This window comes from Cinclus cinclus, chromosome 5, assembly GCF_963662255.1.
Source record: "Cinclus cinclus chromosome 5, bCinCin1.1, whole genome shotgun sequence".
Taxonomy (NCBI): domain Eukaryota; kingdom Metazoa; phylum Chordata; class Aves; order Passeriformes; family Cinclidae; genus Cinclus; species Cinclus cinclus.
This window is the reverse complement of record NC_085050.1, coordinates 14080136-14101378: the sequence shown is the minus strand read 5'-3', so window position 1 is coordinate 14101378 and position 21243 is coordinate 14080136. Positions and strand designations below refer to the sequence as shown.

General features: G+C 35.6%; 1 protein-coding gene across 2 annotated transcripts in view; it reads left to right on the top strand.

The window, feature by feature from the left end:
• Window positions 1-20167, top strand: part of BOD1L1 (biorientation of chromosomes in cell division 1 like 1) — a 36330-nt gene extending 16163 nt beyond the window's left edge. For both annotated transcript variants that reach the window (XM_062492678.1, XM_062492677.1), the window contains exons 11-25: window positions 1108-1169; window positions 2551-2620; window positions 5034-5077; window positions 5972-6059; window positions 7131-7210; window positions 7770-7854; window positions 8828-8901; window positions 10176-10251; window positions 10332-10366; window positions 12284-12329; window positions 15134-15168; window positions 15274-15358; window positions 15807-15960; window positions 17629-17772; window positions 18921-20167. In XM_062492678.1, the coding sequence (XP_062348662.1) occupies window positions 1108-1169; window positions 2551-2620; window positions 5034-5077; window positions 5972-6059; window positions 7131-7210; window positions 7770-7854; window positions 8828-8901; window positions 10176-10251; window positions 10332-10366; window positions 12284-12329; window positions 15134-15168; window positions 15274-15358; window positions 15807-15960; window positions 17629-17772; window positions 18921-19029 (1187 nt within the window). In that variant the 3' untranslated portion in view covers window positions 19030-20167. The remainder of the gene's footprint in view (window positions 1-1107; window positions 1170-2550; window positions 2621-5033; window positions 5078-5971; window positions 6060-7130; window positions 7211-7769; window positions 7855-8827; window positions 8902-10175; window positions 10252-10331; window positions 10367-12283; window positions 12330-15133; window positions 15169-15273; window positions 15359-15806; window positions 15961-17628; window positions 17773-18920) is intronic.
• The last annotated feature ends 1076 nt before the right edge of the window (window positions 20168-21243 follow it).

Below are 21243 nucleotides of genomic sequence, written 5' to 3'. Positions count from 1 at the left end.
TTTCCTTCTCATGTCTGTCTTTGCTACAATTAAAAAAAAAAAATTATAATGTGGCTTTAGGTCCAGTTTCTCAAAGACTGGCTTTATTCTCTAATTTTACTGACATTTGAGTTGAGAAAGCTGTCTGCAGATTTTGTGAATTTATGAATTTTTCTAGGAGAGATGCTGGTTTAGTAAGCTTAAAAGATGTTATTTGCAGTTTATACAAGAGGCAAATGAGTCATGAAAGTGTAAAACGCTACACAGTAAAATATTCCTATCTCAGTACTTGCCTCAATTCTTTTTGACCACTGATGTAGCTTTTGTAAATGGTAGAGGTGCTTATTCTGTGAACTGCAGCGCTAATTTAATCACTTCACATGCATCATTGGTGAATTACCATGTTGTAACTATTTATTTTGGGAAAAGTTGTCTAAACAGGCCTCTGAAATAGGTTTCCAAAAGTGCTGTAGAAGTCACTCTACAAATGCTGTTGTCGTGGCCTGTTCTTAAGGTGTAAGCATACAGTTGATCCCCTAGGGGTTTTACCATTTTCTGAAACCACATTGGTGCTAGCAGGAACTACTGAGTTTTCAGTCTCTGTACAAATTGGTCATTTTCAGTGATTATGTTTCTAGAGCTGACGGATTTAGACCTGATTGTCACTTAAAGCAAAATGTATTGTTAGGATTAACTCTTAACTCTGCATTTATTAATACAGAGGTAGTTTGCAGTTTGAAATTTGGTCTAAAAAAAATCTCTTGATGGTTTCTTTTTGAAGGAAAAGCAATAAGAAAAAAAAAGTTAGAATTCATAAACAAGCTAGGAAAAAAAAAGCCCAAGTCAGAATTCATAAGTAAGCTGTGGTAAATCCTGATAACCCGTGTTTTCCAAGCCTTTTGTATTTAAGGAAGATGTCGCAGTACCTGTGTTCTTGCAGATTACAAGTTTGGGTTTTATTGAGCTGGTTTGCTGTAAACAGACTGGCTGTTGTTTCTGTTGTCCACATGAAGGGTTTAAATTCATGTGCTGTATTCATGAGGTAGTACTAAGAAATAACATTCTGCTGTAGCATGAGATAAATGCATAATGTAATCTGATAATTTCAACATACTTGTGTTTCATTAGGCAATAATGCAACCTTACCAAAGTTGGCAGAAGAACTAGAAAGTACCTTGAGAACTGACAAGGTATTTATGTTATTTTGAAAATTTTAACTGCACTGTTTCTTGCTTATTCGTACATCTTGCTAGGGTTTCTTCCTGTGCCTTTTGATTTTTGTGCATCAAAAATGGAGCTTTAAAAATTTAAACTGGAGAACTTTGAAAGAATCATTTTTCAGATTATTCAGCTGTAGTTTACTAAGCAGCTAGCTTTTAAATTGTGGGTTGTCAGTGTTATTCTGTGTTAGGGATAATTCCCTGCTTCAGCCATGCTCCTTCTGTGACAGAGACATTGAGGTTCACATTTTTAAAAATCGGTCATACTGTGTGCATGTTGCTTGATAGTGCTTGTAAAAAACTACTCGGGTCTTAGAGCTGGCAAATGTTGGTTTAGCCCTTTGAGCCAGTAAACAAAACCTACACTGCTGTTCATTGCATCACTTCCTGCCAGTCTTCAGACTCACACTTGCTGCTGTTGTGTTCTGATAACTACAGCCCATTATCTGCTGTCACAGAAGAGTGGGGCAGCCTGGATAATCCAGGGTGTTTGGGCTCATGGTCACCTGTAGCCTGTGTAAGACCAAAGCTGAGTCTGTGTGTCTGGGCTGTGTTCCATAGTAGGCAGGATTCCACATGGTTTAACTCTTCATTCAGATGCAGGAGTGATTGATGTATTTTTGCCAAGCTCTGAGAATAAATTTTTGAGGGATAACATGGTTCAGAGATTCAAGCATCTCAGAAAGGGTGGACTTCAGGAAAGAGGAAGTCAGCTTCAGTCTGGTGGAAACTATTGATAATTCCACCTGCAAACAGCTGCACTGTTTACTGGCATAACAGCATAACATGGCTCTAGAGTCAGTAAAGCCATAATGTGGAACTGTAGCTGAGTTTACAATGTTCAGATCAGACTTTAATACACTTAGTTCCATATAGCATTATTTATGCAGTGGTAACTTTGAGCTGCTCTGCAACTTTTTTTTTTTTGTTCTGTTTTTGTTTTTTTTTTTTGAAAAGGCAAGCAAACCTAAAAAAATTACCCAAAACACAAATTCAAGGGAGGTTATTATACCTCATTATACATAGCAGATCCTGTTTTTCCTTGTATAGATGAACATGTTTTGGCTCTTGCTTATTTTTGGAACACATAGTAGGTGTTGCACCTTGAATTTGTGAAATCTGCTTTTTTAAGTTCATCTCTGGCACTAATGTTAACTCTAAGGTCAAATCTAAATACTGTACTGTTGAGCTTAGCCCTGGTTGTTCCTTCCTAATATATGTACCAATAAGAAAGCTTTTGAAGACTTCACAGTTCATGATAAGACAATGTTCATTATGACATAAAGGTGCAGAGTGCAACATACTTGTTCTGAATATCTGCAATATTTGTTTCTTTTGATTTTGTGTTTAGTCACAGCAGCCTGAAAGTGCAAGAAGTGAAGAGGGATATGTGGACCTTCAGACTAAAGAATTGCAAAAAGGTGATTTTTATAATGAAAGCAACTTACTTTCATGCTGAAGAGACTATTACTTATGATGGGAGGGTTGCAGATTTGTTATATGTGACATATAAAGGAATTGAATGGAGCCTTCAGAAATCTTTAAATGTATCTAGAAGTTCAGGGGTGCCTTGAATTTGGTTTGTGGGAAAGAAGGGTCAGACTTTTCCAACATGATACGCTGAAAGGAGAAAAGGATTTTTTGAAAAAAGTAGACTGCTAATATTCAACTTCAAATCAGTAAATAAAGAAAAACATCTGTCCAGGTAAGATACAGAAACTTCCACAAGGAATGGCTTTCTTCCCTATAGGTTTAGAACATCCTGCTTTTAGTGTGCTGTGACAGGTCTTGTGAGGATATGAAAATAGTAAGGAATATATGACAAGTCAGAGACTTGACAGAAAATTTCTGGGTTTTTTACTTCTTACTCTCCAAAAGATTAAAATAATTGTGGCCGTCCACTCAAATTTATAAAAGCAGTTATATAAGTAGGTAATCATCTAGTTAGAAACCTCAATTTGTCAACTTGGGTCTGTGCTCAATAATTCCTTTTCCACGTGCTTAAACTAATCTCCAGTCCGACCAAAACTAAAAAATAATCCATTCTTCCCAAACCCAAATTATACATTGGAATTGTTTGGCCTTCCTGTTAAAGCAGAAACAAACGTCTCCTTTGTGCCCATCTCGATGGATTTTGTGCTCCAGATGCATTACAAAGATGTTTACAGCACTACCAGATGAGAGCTAATCCTCAGTTATTGGAATAACAGGCAGAACTAAATGAATCCCAAGAGGTACCAGTGTTACTGCTGCTTATATTATCCAGGGGGGTTAAAGATGCATTTCCTCTAACACAAAATTGCAGCTGAAAGCCTACGTGCTTTGAAGGGACACACTGTTAAACTCACTTTTAATTTTTAGATGTACCAAATAGAAAACAAAAACAGCAGTAAGGTGCGACAGGAGCATTGGTATAAAACTTTGGAATTCTTTTTTTATTCTCAGGGTAGGTCAAATACATATACCTGGTTATAGGGTGGTGTATATTCAGCTGGGTGGTAAGAGGCATAGTCTGCTCACAAGAAAGAAAGCAAATGTAAACCCTGAGAATTGGTTAGAAGAATGTAGACTTGGGAACAGCAGATCTAAAATTTGAGCAGGTTTTTCTGTACTGTGAGGTTTCTTTGAAGTGGCTTTAAAATTTTGCCACTTCCCATCACTCAAGTCACCCAGACAGACAGTACTTAAGATTTTAAATGTGCAGATTGAACTAGCTGAGATAATCTTGTTTCTTGTAAAATGTTTAACAAAAGTCCATTTGTTGTGTAAATCATGTTGAATATGACATACTGAAGACTAATGCTTTGTAGATCTTGGTAAGAGAGGGTTTTTTCTCCCCCACAATAATCTCTTGTATGTATATATGCATGCATGTATACATACAGCTCAACATACGTAAAAGGAAGTTGTTTAAAAGACAAATGTGTGTCCTGTCATGAATATGAACAGCAGACACAGTAGTTTAGTAGTCCAAGATTCTTTGGAATGTAAACAAATCATTGCTGTTTGAGTGGGTAGGAACTAGCTCTTCATTTGACATTGCTTCAAAAATTGAAAGATGTGCAGTTCAGCAGCACAAGAAGAATCATGCTAAAACATGGAGATTTAAGAAAGGAGCTACAAAATACATAAAACTATGTAAAAAAGAGTGGTTTTATTTGATTTTAGGTTTGTTTTTACTGTAGCTGGAGGGAAAGTAGCAACTATTGATAAGGCAGCTTCTTTCTAATTCTCTTTGTGTATTGAAAGTTATGGAATTCTTTCATAACTCCAGACCACTCATCAACTCTCATAATAATTTCCCTGATTTCTGTGATATGGAAGGCTGAGGCTCTACTTCATCAGAGTTATAGTAGAGTTTAGCAACTGGACAATTTTCTTACATGCTTTCTATTAGCTACAGGTCTCAGTAGTACAGTTATGCAAACTTTAATTCTCCGGAAGCATAATGTAGATTAATCTCATTTTACTTAATCCCATGATCCAGTATCTAAGATTGTGATGCGTGAAATTCTGATTCAAATGGTAGAACTATGTTTGAAATTTCAAAGTCACCATAAATTTCAAAGATGACAGCCCCTTCATTGCCTGTGTTTCAACCATAAAGTGATTCTCAGTTATCCTGTGCTCAGGAATTCATATTCTTGCTTTGTGTTGTGGTATATTGTTAAAGAGAAGATTGGATGTCTCTTACTTCAGGCACCAGAAGTAAGTTTAACATAATTTCAGGTTCTCTGCAATTCTTTCAGGGAGACGAAGTAGAGGATACTGTGATATTTTGTTCTTGCTTAGCTTTTCTGATTAAAATTTCTGTGTTAAAATTATTTTTAACAGATACGCTGCAGAGGAATATTCCTTCAGAAAGAGAAACTTCTCATGTAAGTACTTGCTTTTCAAATTTTTTATTCTCTAAATCAGTGCTGCTTTTCTCATACTTGAATTTACTTCTATTTACATTAAATATTCTGTAAAGGAAAATATTATTATATGCAGAGCCTATATTTATTGAGACTCTGCAGCTGTGTAGGTTGATGTCTAATTATTCTTTTAAATCTGCCAGTAAATAAATCTTGTATTGTTGTTCCATAGTCTATGACTATTTCAAGACTGTTAACTGGCAGAGAAGAGAAGCTGGATCTCCATGAGAGTAGAGGAAAAAAATAGGGATTGTTCTTGGGGGTGTTTGATCACAATTGCAAACCTATTTTAATGCAGTCTGCTGTCTTTCGCAAGAACTTATAAGAGGGATAACTCAGAAACTTGCAAATGTAATGTGTATCTTACAGAGCAAAACCAAGACATTTAATACAGGTAGCAGGCTGAAACTGTGTTTTTTATTTGCTTAAACTTGGGTAGTAAATTTATTTATTACTATATTGAAATGCTGGTTGGCCACTTTTCTGATGCTAATGAGATAATTCTCTTGTTCCTGCATGTAGGAGAATGTCCTTTAAATCCAGCAATATTCTGTGTGATTTACTGTGATGAACTACTTTTGAAACACGTAGTAGGGTGCTTAATTCTGAGGCTTTTTTTTCAATAAAAATATCAGTCAAAAATTCTGAAAATACTGCAGGTTTGAAGTTTTTTGATTGTGCTTTTGTGTAGTGGTAATGTTACTTGAGTTCTAGGAATAAATTCCTGTTGTAACAGCTGCTTTTCATTTTAATGTATGTTGTACTTGGAAGTAGCAAGTAGGGAAAAGTTTTCTCCCTTCTGTGTTTATAAACCTCGTGGGGAAAAAAGAAGTTATCTTTGTGTTTTGTGTGTAGGTTGAAAACTTGGCTACCCAGACAACTGAAGAACATAGATCTAGAGGAATACAATGTAAATCTTCAGAAACAATGGATAAAGAAAAATGTAAGTGATACAGAAGTACATGAATTTGTGCAATGCTTTTCTGTGACAAAACAGTGTTCTAGTGTGGTGAGGCCATAAAATGGTATTTTTGAGAAAAGAGTGCAATAGGGGAAATACCAAACTCCAAAGCAATTTTTATTCCCAAAACCACTTTTAATATTACAGTTAATATATTTGATAAAAATATTGTGACAAATTTAATTACTGCACAGAAGAGCATTATAGTGTTTTTTTCAATCGTAAGTGAAGAAACATTTTTTGTTTAGTCTGTAAAATAATTAATAATTTTATCTTTTTAAAATATAAGATGAGGAAGCTGATCATCAGGAAGATATAAACATTCCATAGACTTTGTGGGGATGGATACTTCCTTTTCTTAGGTTGGAAAGAAATAAATTTTTGTGTAACCTTTTGTCTGGAAGCAAAAAGCGAGAAGGAATTCAGTCGATTGAATGGCATAAGCATTTCTGAATTAAATTTAGATGTGGTTAACTTCTAAATAAATTGGGCATTTTGTTGATGTAGTAATTACAAGACTGATAGTGTAATATATCTCTTCGAGCTTTGGATTCAACTTCTTTTGTCTTTTCCAGCATCAGAACAATTTAGGAAAAAAGTATCATTAATAATAGCATTTTTAATAAGAGTTTTTATTCCTCTTCTAAGATTTTTTTATTTGATAAAGAGATTGATTAAAAATCATATATTCATTAGTGTCCCACACAGCATTAACTGTTTTCCCTGTCTCTGGGTGAGTTGAAGTTGAGGTGGGTGTTCTATTTCTTGATGTGTTAACTACCAAATTTCAGTTTTGAGCTTGTCTTTAAAAACAAGCAAACAAAACAAACCACACCTGTAATGTACAAGAAACATGTAATTCTTTTGTTATTGTGGTGTCTTCCTTTTTCATAGAGTGGTTAGAATAGCTTTCTGTTCATATTTTTATAAGGAAGAGCCTGCTTTTCAGACTTTTGAATCTCAGTAATGGTGAGCTGGTATAAAAGTGACACGCAAATATAACAAATGCAGAAGACGCTTCTTTAATACTTTGATTGTCACCTGCTTTTGCAGGCAGCCAGCTGATTGCTCAGGATGTGCTAAAAGATGGTGAACGAAGTCAGTGTTCCAAAATGAAATCTGGTAATGCCAAGGTATTTTCAAAAACTTTTATGTTCTGCAGTTGTAAATAAAATTAAAATCTTAGTCATTATTTCTTCAGCAGTTTGTTTTGGGAAGTGCTTCCATAATTAAGCTACTTTTGCATGGTCTGTGTTGAATCTCTTTGAGGTGTGGAAAAGTGAGAGGACTGACTTGAACAATAATTAGGACCTTGGGGTGTCATGGAACCTTGTTGGATGCCAGCTCTCCATCAGTTCAGTGTCTACATGGACATACTGATCTGAGATCTTCAAGAGGGTGTATTGCACTTCACCTGAGTTCTGACTTTGTACTGATTCCTGCTAAATTAAAACAGAGATTAGGACAAAACAGATAGTCTTTTTAGGAGTATATGCAGTATATTTGGGCTTACCTCACCCACTGATTTGTGATAAAGTTTCTCAGCATTGAAGTTTTTAAGAGACAGTACAAAATCTTGATGAGTAAGAAAAACTACTCATGTATTGGGGTGGGGTATTTTTTTAGTGTAAGTGAAAATTGTTTTTAATGTGTAGTAAAACATCTTTCCTCTCTTGTTTCAAAATAATGTAGGAAGTTATTTCAGGTGATGCAGCAAAAGTGTCTGAAGAAACTGATGGAGCACAAACACCTCCCAGAAGTACTGTGGAAGAAAAAGGTAATTAAGCTGCCCATTATGGCAGATTTTCTGAACCTGTGCTGAATATTCATTTCTTTTCATTTGAATGATTTTTGAGAGAAATTGGGGACTTGATCCTATCAAATACACTGGTATGTATTCTCTGGTTGATTTCTGCTCTATTACTGCTATCAAATAATGCATTAATCTTAGTTTCTTTAATGGTGACATCAGTTTAGATGTTTTTGTGGTTACCACCTGTTCATTGTTGCATCAGTAGGTATCTTGGGTAGGAAAGCTAATGGGAAATAAACAGGTAGGTGGGGAAAATAGAGTCATTAGCATTATGTAATAAGAACATCTCCTAACTCTGACCACAAGCAAGAGCTGTCCTGTGTAGAAGTCCATGACATAACCATCAGATCAGTTTTGTCTCTGTAGAGTAACCAGCCAGAAAAGAGTGCAAGTTGCATTGTTGTAATTGACTTAATTGTACAAAAATAAATAATAAAAGATGGTGTGTCCTCATTATTAACGTGGCTTTCATGTTACTTCAGCCTGTCTTTGTGGGAACAGTTTGAGAATGTTCCCTGATGTTAGTTTGACCTATGAATAGTTTTTTTTCCTATGCAAGCAGGTTGACAAGTCTGAATCTGTTCTGCAGTGTGCTTGTATCCTCAGCTTCCTGTTTCATGGAACATGTGAAAAAAGGGAATAGGGGCTTATATTTGTCCTACCATTTTATAGTATCCCACAGTTGTGAGCTTCTGTTTTGAGCTTAAAATAGAAGACCTCCCTAACTCATCTGGTGTTTGGAGGAAGCATTTTGGCAGACCAATACACTGCTGCTACAAGGCAAGCAGTGTTGATTTCTGATGGGTGTTTTTAGGGAATTTTGGGCTAAAGAGTGAAATGACATTTTCTGTGTGGAGGTTGTGGTTTTTACTATTTCTTTTGCCTAATAAAGGTATAAAATTTCTTCTTTTTTTTTTTTTCTTTTGTATGTGTGAAGATGACTTTTATGTTGAACAGGAAATGTGTGAAAAGAAAAAGCACAGTCTAGAGTCAAATGAAAATTCTCCAGAGGTGAGTGGTCTTATTCATGTTAACTCACTGAGATAGTGCAGGTTCACAGTACTGTCTTTGGAGTACATAACTACTCTGTATTTTGTGGACAGCAATATTAAAATTGTCTTCACCTACTAAGGAATAATTGTGAAGGTTTGTTTGGTACTGTTAAGTACCAAGGACTTATGTAGCTCTGTCACAAAGTATGAACTCACAGACCATAAGACATCAATGTCTTGTTATCAAAGTAGAACTAACTCCCTTCCTCAGCTTAATAGTGCTTCCAAAATGTCTAGAAAGCAACTATATAGAGTTGTGTTGTTTAGAAGTCTATGTTTTCTGAAAACTTTCTAATTGATGTGGACAGTTTAGTCATTAACAAATACAATTTGCTTTTAAAAAATACTATCTTTCAACTATTTTTGAAGTCTTTATAGTATCTCCTAGGCACATGCTTGAGATATTCTACAGTGTGGGTTGTAAACAAATTGATGCTGGCCTCTAGAAATAGACACTGGTCTTAGAAAGGTGTTGGGTTTCATCATCTGGGGGTTTTTGCCTCAAACTTGGAAGTAGAAGAAAATTTAAAGAACACATTTTTGTATTTGTTCACTCAAGGCTTGAGTCTCTAAGAACCATTCTAGGAGAGTTACTGCTGAACTTCAATAAATGCTGAATGGTGCATTTAATCTTTCCTTGTATATAAGAGAGTCTATTATTGGGGATTTTGCAATATGAGCATCTGACTGTATTTGTTGCTTAAAAGTTCTCTTTCAAAGCTTAAAACTTAAAAAGATGGGGCCTTTATTTGATAAAGATCCTGTTTATGTTAAAAATATCAGCAATTTCCATATTGGAATAATTAGGATATTAACTGTTGGAGGCAATTCCTCAACCTAGTGCTATATGGTGCTAGGAAAAGGGGCTCATGGGATGTAAAGTTTAGAGCTCTTGTATGGGGTAAGCCAGCAGCATTTGTGAGACCAAGTGATAAAGAGATTTTGGGGCTAAGGGAGCAGAAGGTACTGCATTCTCAGGCATGCTTTGTGCCCGAGTCAAACCACTGTGAATTTTGAATAACTGGAGGTTTTCTTGGTTTTTTTCACCTATATTAGTTGATTCAGTAATAGGCAGTGTCTCTTGCTATTAAAATTGCCTCATTTATTTTTTAACTGAAAAGTACTACTTCTGCCAGTGTCACTGAATTCAGTTAGCAGTCTTTGTATTGTATTGCTCAAATGCCAAATGTCAGTTACAGTAAGTACCATATTTTTGTCCTTTATTTTTAATAGGGAAATCAGCCTGTAGTCGTGAAACGCAAGAGGGGGCGGCCTCGTAAATACCCTCTTGAAGCAGTACAGCCTGGTGGTAAGTAGTTCATAACACCTGTGTGGAAAAACAAGGATAATAATGACATTCAAGTTCTGAACTCATATTTCTTCCCTCAGGTGGGGAGTCAAAAGCTGATATGAGCACTGGGAATGTAAGTGCCTTTATTTTGTTTGGGTGCATTTAAACACAGTATTTCAACAGCCATTTCTCTTTCTAACAGTTAACAGCATTTGATTTGTTTCAGAAGCATCTTATGGAGAACTTGATAATTGAGTTCAGTCTAAGCAAATGAAAATTATTAAAGTATCTCTTAATGTAGCTGATCTTTTTAAGCAAAATATAGTGCTAAGTCAGAATTTAAAAATTTCTATCAGCTTCACACTGAGTTCACTGAATACAAATGTTAGTGTTACACTAGCTAGCAATATATACCTGTGTGCAGGGTGAATTTCTGGTAGTGTGCATATGTGTCTTCTAGTTTGCGCTGGGAGAAATTTTGGCCTGAAGAGCAGAGGTGGCTTTATTTCAAAAACTATTTTTTTCCCCTCTAATGAATGTATCATAATAATAGCACATGGTCTTTTTGTAGCTGTAAAATAAAATACTATGTAAAGTAGTTCTATTACATCTATATTGCAACATGCAATATATGTTCATGTGAGATATGGAGACATACTGGTGAGTAACCTAGGAGCTCATGAAACATGTCTGTCTTTTAAAGCTCAGTGGTAGTTTTATTTCCTAACCCCTGTGAAGGATATTCAGAGCTAAGAAAATAGTCTGTTGGTATTGTCTCTGCAATCCAGCTGGGTTACAGCACAGGGCAGTGATAGGTCACATGTTTGTGGAGTACAGCCAGTTGGATTTATTCTGGTTAAAGGCTTCTCTCTAGGGAATTCCTCTATTTCAGAACCAACATTATTGTGTAGTAAAGGGGGGATTTTAAAAATTAAGTTGTGTTGAAACACAGCTTTTCTTCCTGCTTGCCTGGTGAGGCACCAGTTGGCATGGCTGTTAGAAATCTTGGGAATTTACCTAGTTCATGGATAAAAATAATTACTGTCTCTTCTTGTTTTGTCCTCATGTTTCAGGCAGCCCTTTGAGTCCTGTCCCTTCTTACAGTTTGGCTGGAATTCTCTTTCAGAATTCCTAGTCTTTCCTAACTGATTTTTTATTAAATTAATTGAATTAAATGTAATTTGAACGGTGTGGATTTTGCTGTTTGGTTTTTCTGTTTTGGTGTTGTGGGTTGTTTTTTGTTTGGTTGTTTTTTGGGGTGCTTTTTTTTGTCCAATTAAGGATGAAAATTAATTTTAGAATCACCCTCAGAAATAGATGTACCCTGGCACCCTCAGTAGTGGAACAGAATAATCTTGTTGTGGTTCAAGTGTTTAAAGGTGCTGTAGTGATGAGTGCTTGGTGTCAGCTGCAGGCTGCCTGGGGGGGGTGATGCCTGCTCTCCATCTGAGACAGGGGTTCTCTAAGGTGGGATGCCTTTGCATGATAATTTCCCCAGGGGTGGGAAAACGTGTTTGGGAACACATTGCTACTTTAGAGGGACTGTAAGCATCCTGGGGTAGTCATTCAGTGGTGAAAGCACTGAAATTTTTGGACAGTCATCATAGGACATCGTGTAATTATATATAGCTTTTTATGCATTCTGAGTAAATAAAAATTTTCTGGTGACTTGTAGTTCTGTAAATCTATATGTGGGATTACATAAAATGACTGTAGTAAACTTCTTTGATAATTAAATACGCAGAAATGTGTTTGACTGAAACTGCTTTTATCTTTTGTTTGTCTTTTATTGCAGTGACTTTAGTGTCAGCTTACTGAAAGTACTGTGATTTGTTAATGGGCTGATTTGACTTGTTTCAGTTATTTATCCAAATGGAAAGATGCATCATACTCTTAAACTCAGTACAAACTTTGCTCATTAGCGTTCATGTTTTCTAGATTTACAGATTCATTCTACAATGAATGTGAGCAAGTTTCTGTGATTATGTAACACAGTGCTGAATTTTTCTGATTTTCTTTAAATTAAAATACCCACTTTTTTTAATTTCAGCTGCAGTCTCCTACCTTTGCAAGTAGAGGGAAAACACCTCAAACAGGTAAGCAAATGATACCTGCATCAACATGGGAAACAAAAGATGGAAGAGGGTTTTCACAAAAATCACATGGGTCCTCCTTCATCCTGACATCATCTCTGGCAGTCAGTGTTATTCATGAATAAAAACATCTGAAGAGAGAGATGAAGACTTATCCCTAATTGTTACAAAGTTTTTCTTTTCAAAAAAGAGCAGCTTGATAAGAGTTTAGCTCAAAAATGAGGCAGCACTGCTCAGTGCTGAATAATGCATTGCAGAATATGCCAAATAATTGAGTGGGCTAAGTATATGGCAGAGCTTCAGAGGAAGGTAGGTACCCCATCAGACTGGCTCTTTGTGACTGTTTTCTATTTCTGTGTATTTTCTTTCATACAGTGACTATCAATCACACTTACTCCATTGCATTTCAGATTTCGTTCAGTTAATTGTTTTATCTGTGGATATGTATCTAAAGATCTTAGGGGTATCTTGAGGGGATATTTCTTTCCCTTTTCACAACTGCTATAAGATCTTTGTAACATGATTGCTTAGCTTGACTCAAAAACATACTTAAAGTGCTTTAGACTAAAACAGAATTCAGTGAAATACCTTTCTAGTTCTCTTTCCTAATTTTTCATGTGTATAGAGTCTGAACTGCACTGTTTGTTTAAATGTGTCTTTCTAATTATGGCCATTCATTAAAAAACTTTAAAAAGCCGTTGTAGGAAGCAGGTGAACTGAAAAGTAGGTTAAAAATGGTTTGTAATAAATGCAAATGAACATGCAAAAAAATCTGAGAAACCAAACGTTCAAAACAAATCTTCTGGAGTTTCCAAAAGCTTGGGTTTCTACAGTTATACTAATCCAGCTGCACTGCACATATGGACTGTTTCCTACATTCTCCACATTTATGAAAATGTCAGCTTTAATCCATATGCTTCAGAATTGTCTCTGGATGGTTAGCTTCTGTGGTACTTGACTTCTGTGAACTGCACGGAGAACAGACAAGAATGTGAGAATGAAATAAATGTGCATTCTGCTTTTCTTTTTATTCAAAAGGACATACACCCAGTTGTGTACCTTGAGTGTGTTACTTAACATTTCTCTTTTCCAGGCAGAAGGCTAGCAGTGTTAAGAGGAATGTCTAAAGTGGAATGTACTGTTAAATTTTTCATCCTGTATTTGCATTCCTGGGCATAAAGGGGTTGAGACCCCCTGGCAATGAAAAGGAAACCAAGTTGAATCCCTCTGTGCAGTTCACTTACTCTGGTAGTTTCTGGGTGTTCTGCTTAAGGATTTGCAATAGGGACAGACCTACATGTGGAGTGGGATGCAGAGTTTTATTTTTGGTCACTACAGCAAGTGCAGTTAAGAGACGTATGCTTTCTGAAGGTGTCATCCTCCCCTAACACTGACACTGAACTTGAAACTAATTACTAAACATTTGCTGCTCTAAAATTAGTAAGATTTTTAGATACTATGTCTTACTATTTTTATACTCAGGCAAAAGTACAACATTTTCATATCTTATGGAGGGTTGTCTGTTAAAGGCATGTCATGGATCTAGATGGGATTATTCTTCAGTCAAAAACCCCTTGGCTACAGATTTGCAGATTGTACCAGAATTATGAAGTATCTCTTTTGAACACAATAGAACTGATACATGCTGGTTATATTATGTGTGTGCTTATGTTGTGTGAAGAGCTTAATACAGTGGAAAGTCCTGTGTTTTATTTCACTTATTTTTGAATACTTAAATATATTTTTGTTTTACTTCATTTGCTTTTGTATAAAAGCTTTTCCCCATAACCTTTCAGAGGAATGCCAGAAAGCTTCTGTGTGGTTTTTAGAATATATTTCTACTCTTTGACATCTATTATAAATCCTTTGCATTTACATTCTTTTGTTTGTTCTCTTAGTCTAATTGGTGAGGGTTTTAGAGTTTTTGTTCTCTTTTATTTAGCTTTCAGAAATTAGATAACAATTTCATGGTAAGGGAAAAAGGTTTATAAAAACTTGCTTTTATTTAGGTTGCTTCTCTTTTCTATTGCTAAGGATTTTTATCCTGGCAGTGTTAAGAGATAATTCTGTTTGACAGAGTTCAAAAGCTTTGTAAAATAATCTCTCATCACAGAGTTAGAGTAGAAGTGGTAACCATGGAAAAAAGCCAAGCTGAGACACAGGATGTAGAGTTAAAAATCTATTTTAACGTATATAGGCTAATCTGTAAAAATTACTGAGTTAGAAATAAATATTTCAGCAGAGGAAGTCATGTAATTCACATACTAGAAGGTTTAAAATAGTGTCTTTTTGAGCTTCGTCTCTGTCATCTTGGTGCTTTAGCATGAGCATAGTTGAGGACTAGAACAGATCACCTAGAGGGATCATGTTCTTGGAGACTTTCAAAATTGGACTGAACAAGATCTTGTGCAGTATGATTCATTAATTTAGCCATGCTTTGAACAGGAGGTTGGACTAGGTGACCTCCAGAAGCCCCTTCTAAGCCAAATTTTTCTGTGATTCTGTAATTGGTTGACAGTAGTTAAAGGGAGTAAGTAACTTCTGCATTTCCATTAAAACAAAACAGGATATGCAACAAAGCAATAAATACTGTCAGTCATAAAGCCTTAATACTTAAAAAAATTTAATCATTGTCCCAGTCTCTGTATATAACAAAGTACAGCAAAGCTATTTTCTAAATTATAAAGAGACTTGAAATTTTTTTTGAGCTACTGTGATGTTTATGCAAAGTAGAGAGTATAAACCCTTTTAAATTGGTGAAAGATTTGAAGTTCAGGATCAAGTATTGTTCTTTCCTTTCTTTTTAGGTACAGACATATCTAATAAGAAAGAAACAACAAATGTAAGTGTGATTTGTAAATTTACAAGTAGTATCTAATGAAAAATGTCTGTCTTCTATGTAAAGTAAATAGTTCTTGACTTACATGGTTCCATTCTCTTTTTTCAGGAAGATGAGGCTGAGAAAGCAGAAATGGTTGTGCGTAAAAGGGGAAGAAAGCCCAGGCGTTCTCTGGTTCAATCAGATGAAACGGGTAAAAGCATGAGAAACTGTGCTGCTCCTAACAGAATAAGAAAATCCTGCTGTGCCTTTCTGTTTACTAATAGCAACAAGATAAGCTTTATTCAATTTTCCTTTCTTGAGGAAAAATCATTGAGTTACAGCTAGTGTAAATATTATGTAAATATGTGTAAATTGCTGTAATCTCATGTCAGGATTGCTACATCCCAGATGCTTTTATAAAGCCTCATGAATTTTCTATGAATTCTGGCTATGAGCTGTGTAAGTAAACTGTGGTGAATGTGTTAGCAAGATTAAGTCAAACAAGTGTGAATTAAAAATGCTGAAATATGAAGGAAATGGAAAATTACTTACTGAAAATGGGACTTGTGACTACAATACCTTTTCTAAATTACGTGTTCGTGTCCTTTTGGAAGCCTTTTGGAAAATTATAGTGTATGTGTAACATTTTAAATGGACAGAAACACTGGAGCCAGAGAATAAACGTCGGAAATTAACAACTTCTGAAGATGAACTAAAAGAACAAGAAGAGGGTGAGGAAGAAGATGCTGAGGAAGATGATGATGCGCATTCTGGGGCCACAACTAGGTCAGCCACAAGATTAGAGGCTCAAAGGTAACTGTAGAGACTCCAATAATAAGCTTTTTTTCTGTGGTGTTCTCAGTTGTTGTGGGGTTTGTTGCAGGGAAGAGGTTGTTACTTCCTCTTTTTGCCTCTTTCTGTCTGTTTTAAATTGATAAGAACTTCCCAAATAATTCTGGTTCTAATACTAGTACCACTCTTCTGGGAATAAAGAGACAAAAGGTGAGGTTAAGGGAAACTGTTAGGGTCTCAAAAGGCATACTTGAATGTGTACCAAGGTAAGAATTGATCCTGTTGGCATTCTTTATCCTAGTGATGCCTCAGAATTTGAGTCTAAGGACACTTGGTTTTGATGGGTAAAATGGGACATTGGAGTTGACTGTACAATTCACCATTTGTTATTTGGTGTTGGAACAAGGTGAAAATATAATTATCCCTGTCTGTTTCTTTAAGTACTGTCCAAGTTAAATACATTAATCTGCAGTATTGGAGGATTTAATTTCTAGTATGGTGATCTGCAAGCTTGGGGAGCAATCTTGCTGCGAAAGACAAGTGTGGATAGGAAGAGTTCTGTTTTCAAGAAACTGTTCTTCATCTGCCTTAGCACTAGTCTACCTCTTTATAGGCACACTAAATACTAGCAGAGCTCATCCTGTTGATCTTACTGTGGAAACAATGAAACATAGCAGCTTTGGGAAGTTTTGATTTGTGTAGCTGTCTTTCAGAAAAGAATTGGAGTCCAGGCTTTTTTTATGTCGGTGATGGGATGACTTTCAGTTGACCATATCTACTTCCCTTTTAAGGATGTTATATTGTATATATTATATGTTAGCCTTTGGGCAGTACTTGAAGCACAGTTGCCATAGTGCTCTTGAACTGATAATTTCAGAAATGAATCTGAAAGTAGTTACATGGTTCTTCATTTGCGTAAGAACTGTGAAGGTTTACCACTGCCACTTGGTAAACAAGTTTTGTTTTGGTAAAGGCAAAGGGACTTCCTTTAGTCTCACAAAATTGGTAACTCTAAAATTGTAATAAAGGTTTAGGTATTTGTGGGTTTATTCTGCTTGCTTGTGGAAACATCTTTTTTTATAGATTTGGGGTTGTATCTCGGATTTCCAATGCTACCTTTCTAGCTCTGATTACAGCAAAGCATCTCCACCTTCAGGTGCAGCATATAGTCCGTATTTTATAAGTAGCATTTGGGAATAATTCTGTGGAAGAGGATGCTTCCTCATGTTCAGCATTGCTGGATTTCTCTGACTTAAGTCACCTGTTTTCTAAACTATGAAATTAATCACCAGTAGCCAGTTTTTCATGTTTCTGAACTTGTGAATACCAAAGCTTATACAAGTGAATTCAGACTACAAAATACGTTTTTTAAACATAGACACACGCACAAAAATTATTGCAAGATTTGGAATGGATTGGTTTGTTGGGTTGGTTGGGTTTTTGTAAGTACCAAATATTGTAAGTAAAGCAGCCTTTTGGTTCTAAATTTGATAGAAAAATACACAGCTTGGCATTGTAGCGTGTCTTGAAGCAGGCAAATTTTTTTTTTTCACTGTTTCTTTTGGCAGCTTTGATTTATTTGTTGCAAATACTGTGCACTCTTAATTATCTGCACTTGGAATGCAAGAAGAAATTGATTTGGTAAAAGTATTTTATTATATATAAACTCATCATTCCTTTGTGTTACAGAAAACAGCCCAGCAAGCCAACCACACGTGCAACTTCTAAAGGCAGCAGTCCAAGTTCAGTTTCTCCTAGAAAACGACAGAAACTAGCAGCTAAAAAAAGATCTCCAAGTGATACAAAAATTAATAAATCTCCTCCATTGACACAGTAAGTATTAAAGTTGAATCTACTTGGAGTATTTGTTTTGGAAGCCACTACCGTGATCCTTTCCTTATATGTAATATTCTGCTTGAAAATCTGAACAGCAGACTAGTTTTGTTCTGTTCTTGTGTGATATATAAAAGCTTTTAAAGGATTTTCTTCTGTTTACATTTTTTTCTTTTTCTTCCTTTATTTGACATTTAGAAGACTAGATTTCTTTTTTATATATATCCTTGGAAACCTCTTGGGAGAATCTGAAAATGCTGTTTATGTAGTATTTTAACTTCAGCTGTGATTCTTTCCTGGGTGGGGGGGTAAGAGCATCTGTAGTTCAGATTAAAGCTAAATATGATGGCATGATAATAAGATCGGCTGATGAAGAGGAGAAACTCTGAGAGCTCTTATACCAAGTTTTGAATCTAGTTCCCTTTCCCTCCTTTCCTCATAATACTTGTTAATTTGTAAAGCTGAGATCACAGTGCAGAACCCCAAGGGAATAAGTAACAAATGTGATGCACAGTTGTTCTGCATCTTGTAGTTTACCTGTAAAATGTGTTGTATGCCAAACACATGTAGCTGTCATCCTTTCTAAAATGTATCAGCTTCTTCAGGCTGAACCTGGAGAAACATGTGCATTGTGCACTGATGGCTGTCATAGTCCACCTCAGCTCATTATTTTGTGTGGTTATGAATGGCCAAGAGTTTCAGCCTGTTTACAGTTAGTTGCAGCTGAAATGTGGTGAGCATATTGTGAATGCACAGGGTAAGGGTGCGTGATGTGTGCCCTGTGTCCTGTTCTCCCTCTTGTGTATGCAGGGCTTGAGACACTATTGCTGCTATTCTGTCTTTGTGAGATGGGGGACAAGGTAATGAACAGCACTGTGTTCTGTTACAAATCCACAAATCTTTCCAGAGAAAGATAAGGAAAAAGGAGAATTCTATCCCTAACTTCTACATAGGGAGCACTCTCCAATGTACAGAATTAATACCCCATATCCTATTAAGAAGTGTGCTTTAGTAGTAAGTTTTTATATAGTATATCAGAGATGGGCATCAGAGATGGGCAATTTATTTCAGCCCTCACAGAACTGCGACTGCCCACTCTTTTTTACAGGTTCTACCATTGTGAAAATAATTATTAAAATGCTTTTCAGGTTAAAGGTGCAGTCGGCCAAGCGTAAAAGGGAGGACAGCCCAACAGTGGTACGGAGAAAAGGCCAGCAGAAAACAGAGGAGACACCACTGAAGAAAGCAAAACGATAATTACCAGCCAGTACTGTTCTTGGAAGAGTCAAAAGGAAAACAAACATCTGTGCTTCTATTTTTTTTAAAGCAAAGGGATTTGCACGTGCTTGTTTCAGAACTCTGAGTTAAACAATGCAGTACTTTTAAGTTACATTTGAAACAGCTTTATAAACTATTGTTTATACAGAATATTATGTACATTTATTTCAGATGAAAAATAAGTTTACTTTGTATCTGAATGAAAAACAAAGTAGTTATATATTTTATCACTGACTTGGAAAGTTGGAGTTTCCCAATGTGACATGTTAATGCAGATGCTTCCAACCCATAAGGCACCCATGTGCCGACTAATACACTTTGTACATAGACTTGTAAAAATAGGTTGTATTTTACTCTGTGTAAGAATTTAATCAATGATGGACATTTTATTTATTATATGGAAAGCATTGGTCTGTAAACTTTAGTATATACCTTAGGGTTTTTTAATTATATATTTTACATTCTATGCAGATGTCAGTAGGAAACTTCCCCTCTGTTCCCCCAGGGCTGTCTAAAATCTGAAGTTCTCTAAAATATGCTCAGACAGTTGGTAAAATATTTTTCTCGCATGCATTAAAGTAGTATAGTATAGTGAAAGGGATTTGGCTCCTTTCTGTTCACATTTGTGACAAAGTACGGCATTTCAAATGTAATCTTACTAGATTATATTTTCATTTGTAAATTTACTACCAACTTCAAGAAATATATACTACTAGGTTAGATTTATTCACAGTCACCCAATACCACCCTGAAATGAAACAGTTTTATTTTGCAACTAAACACTTGTTCTTTCAGGATTTATCTTTTTCAACAGAGGGACCCATCAAAATCAAATGTCACTTCTCCTAACTATAGAGCTTCAGCATTTTATGTTACATTTTATACACAGGTATTAAAAATAGAAGCTGGTATTATTGCCAGAATCTTTTTTTAATGTATATTAACTCTGGTAAGAGCAAATGTTCAAGTGAAGTTGTATATAAAGTTAAACTTTTCTTATGATCAAATGTGTCTCTTGTTATGATGTGATGAATTGCCAAACAATCTGAGATTATTTTAAGTGTTTTGTTGATATTCTGGTTTATAATTAAAAAATATTTTGGGGGTTGGAACTTTACTTTTTTTCTTTTATTTCTCTTTTTTGTGAGTTTTTTTTTTTTAACTTGTTGTAAGGCAGATGTTTCGGTCAGATATTCTGCTAGGTTTCTTACTGAGATTTTTATATAAAAAATATAAAATGTTTGCCAAAAATCTGAGTTGCCATATTTTATTTTCCTTTAATTGTTTTACTGTGGAACTTGTTTTTACAAACGTGTCTGGTTAGAGTCATGTCTATAAGCTTTACCTGGTTAGTGTCTTTAAAAAATGTTAAAGGTGTTTATATTTTGGATATGTAAACAGCCTTAATATGCTATAAAAGTGCTCCCATAATACTTTTCTAAGCAAATTAGTCTGAAAGAAGAAAATAGCTTAGCTCTGAAAATTAATTCATTTTACTTTCTACCTTAACTTTGCTGCCATATTAATACATACCTTGCTAGCATACTGATTGATAATATTCCTATATGTTATTAATACTGATGTTTATGCACAGTTGTAGGATAAGTTGAATATTTTGTTTTTTCTATTTTTTTTCCCCTTTGCCCCCTGCAGTATGCATAGGCCAAAGTTGTATATTTTTATCTCAGCCTTTGTTCTGTGAGGCTAAACAGGCTGAGCTGCTTGTTTTTCCATGGGCGCTTTCCAGACTTTAGGTGGGATTTTGAGTCCTTCCCTGCACCTGTTCTATTTGTTCCCTTACACCTGAATTCAGTAGTGAGGTTGCTCAGGAGGTTCCTAAGGATGCTTCACCACTGGACTGCACATTATTATCATTTATTCTCTCTGCTGGTAGTACCTGTCCAGCCCTGGGACAGTTCATATTTGCCTGTTTCACAGGCAGAGCTCTTCTGATGGATTATAATGATTGGCGAAGCTCTGACTTGTGTCAGGTCCTTTTGACTGGCTCTTGTCCGATTATCTCAGTAGATAATCAGGGCTCTGAGGATCAGTGTCAGTCTCTCAAAGCTAAGCTCCTAGGAGGTGGCCCACTGTCCTTCCTGCTAGTGATGGATAATATTTAGGAATAACCTATGGGAGCATATTGTCTGTGGAATGTGTCTTTGATCATTGATTTAATTATTCTGTAATATG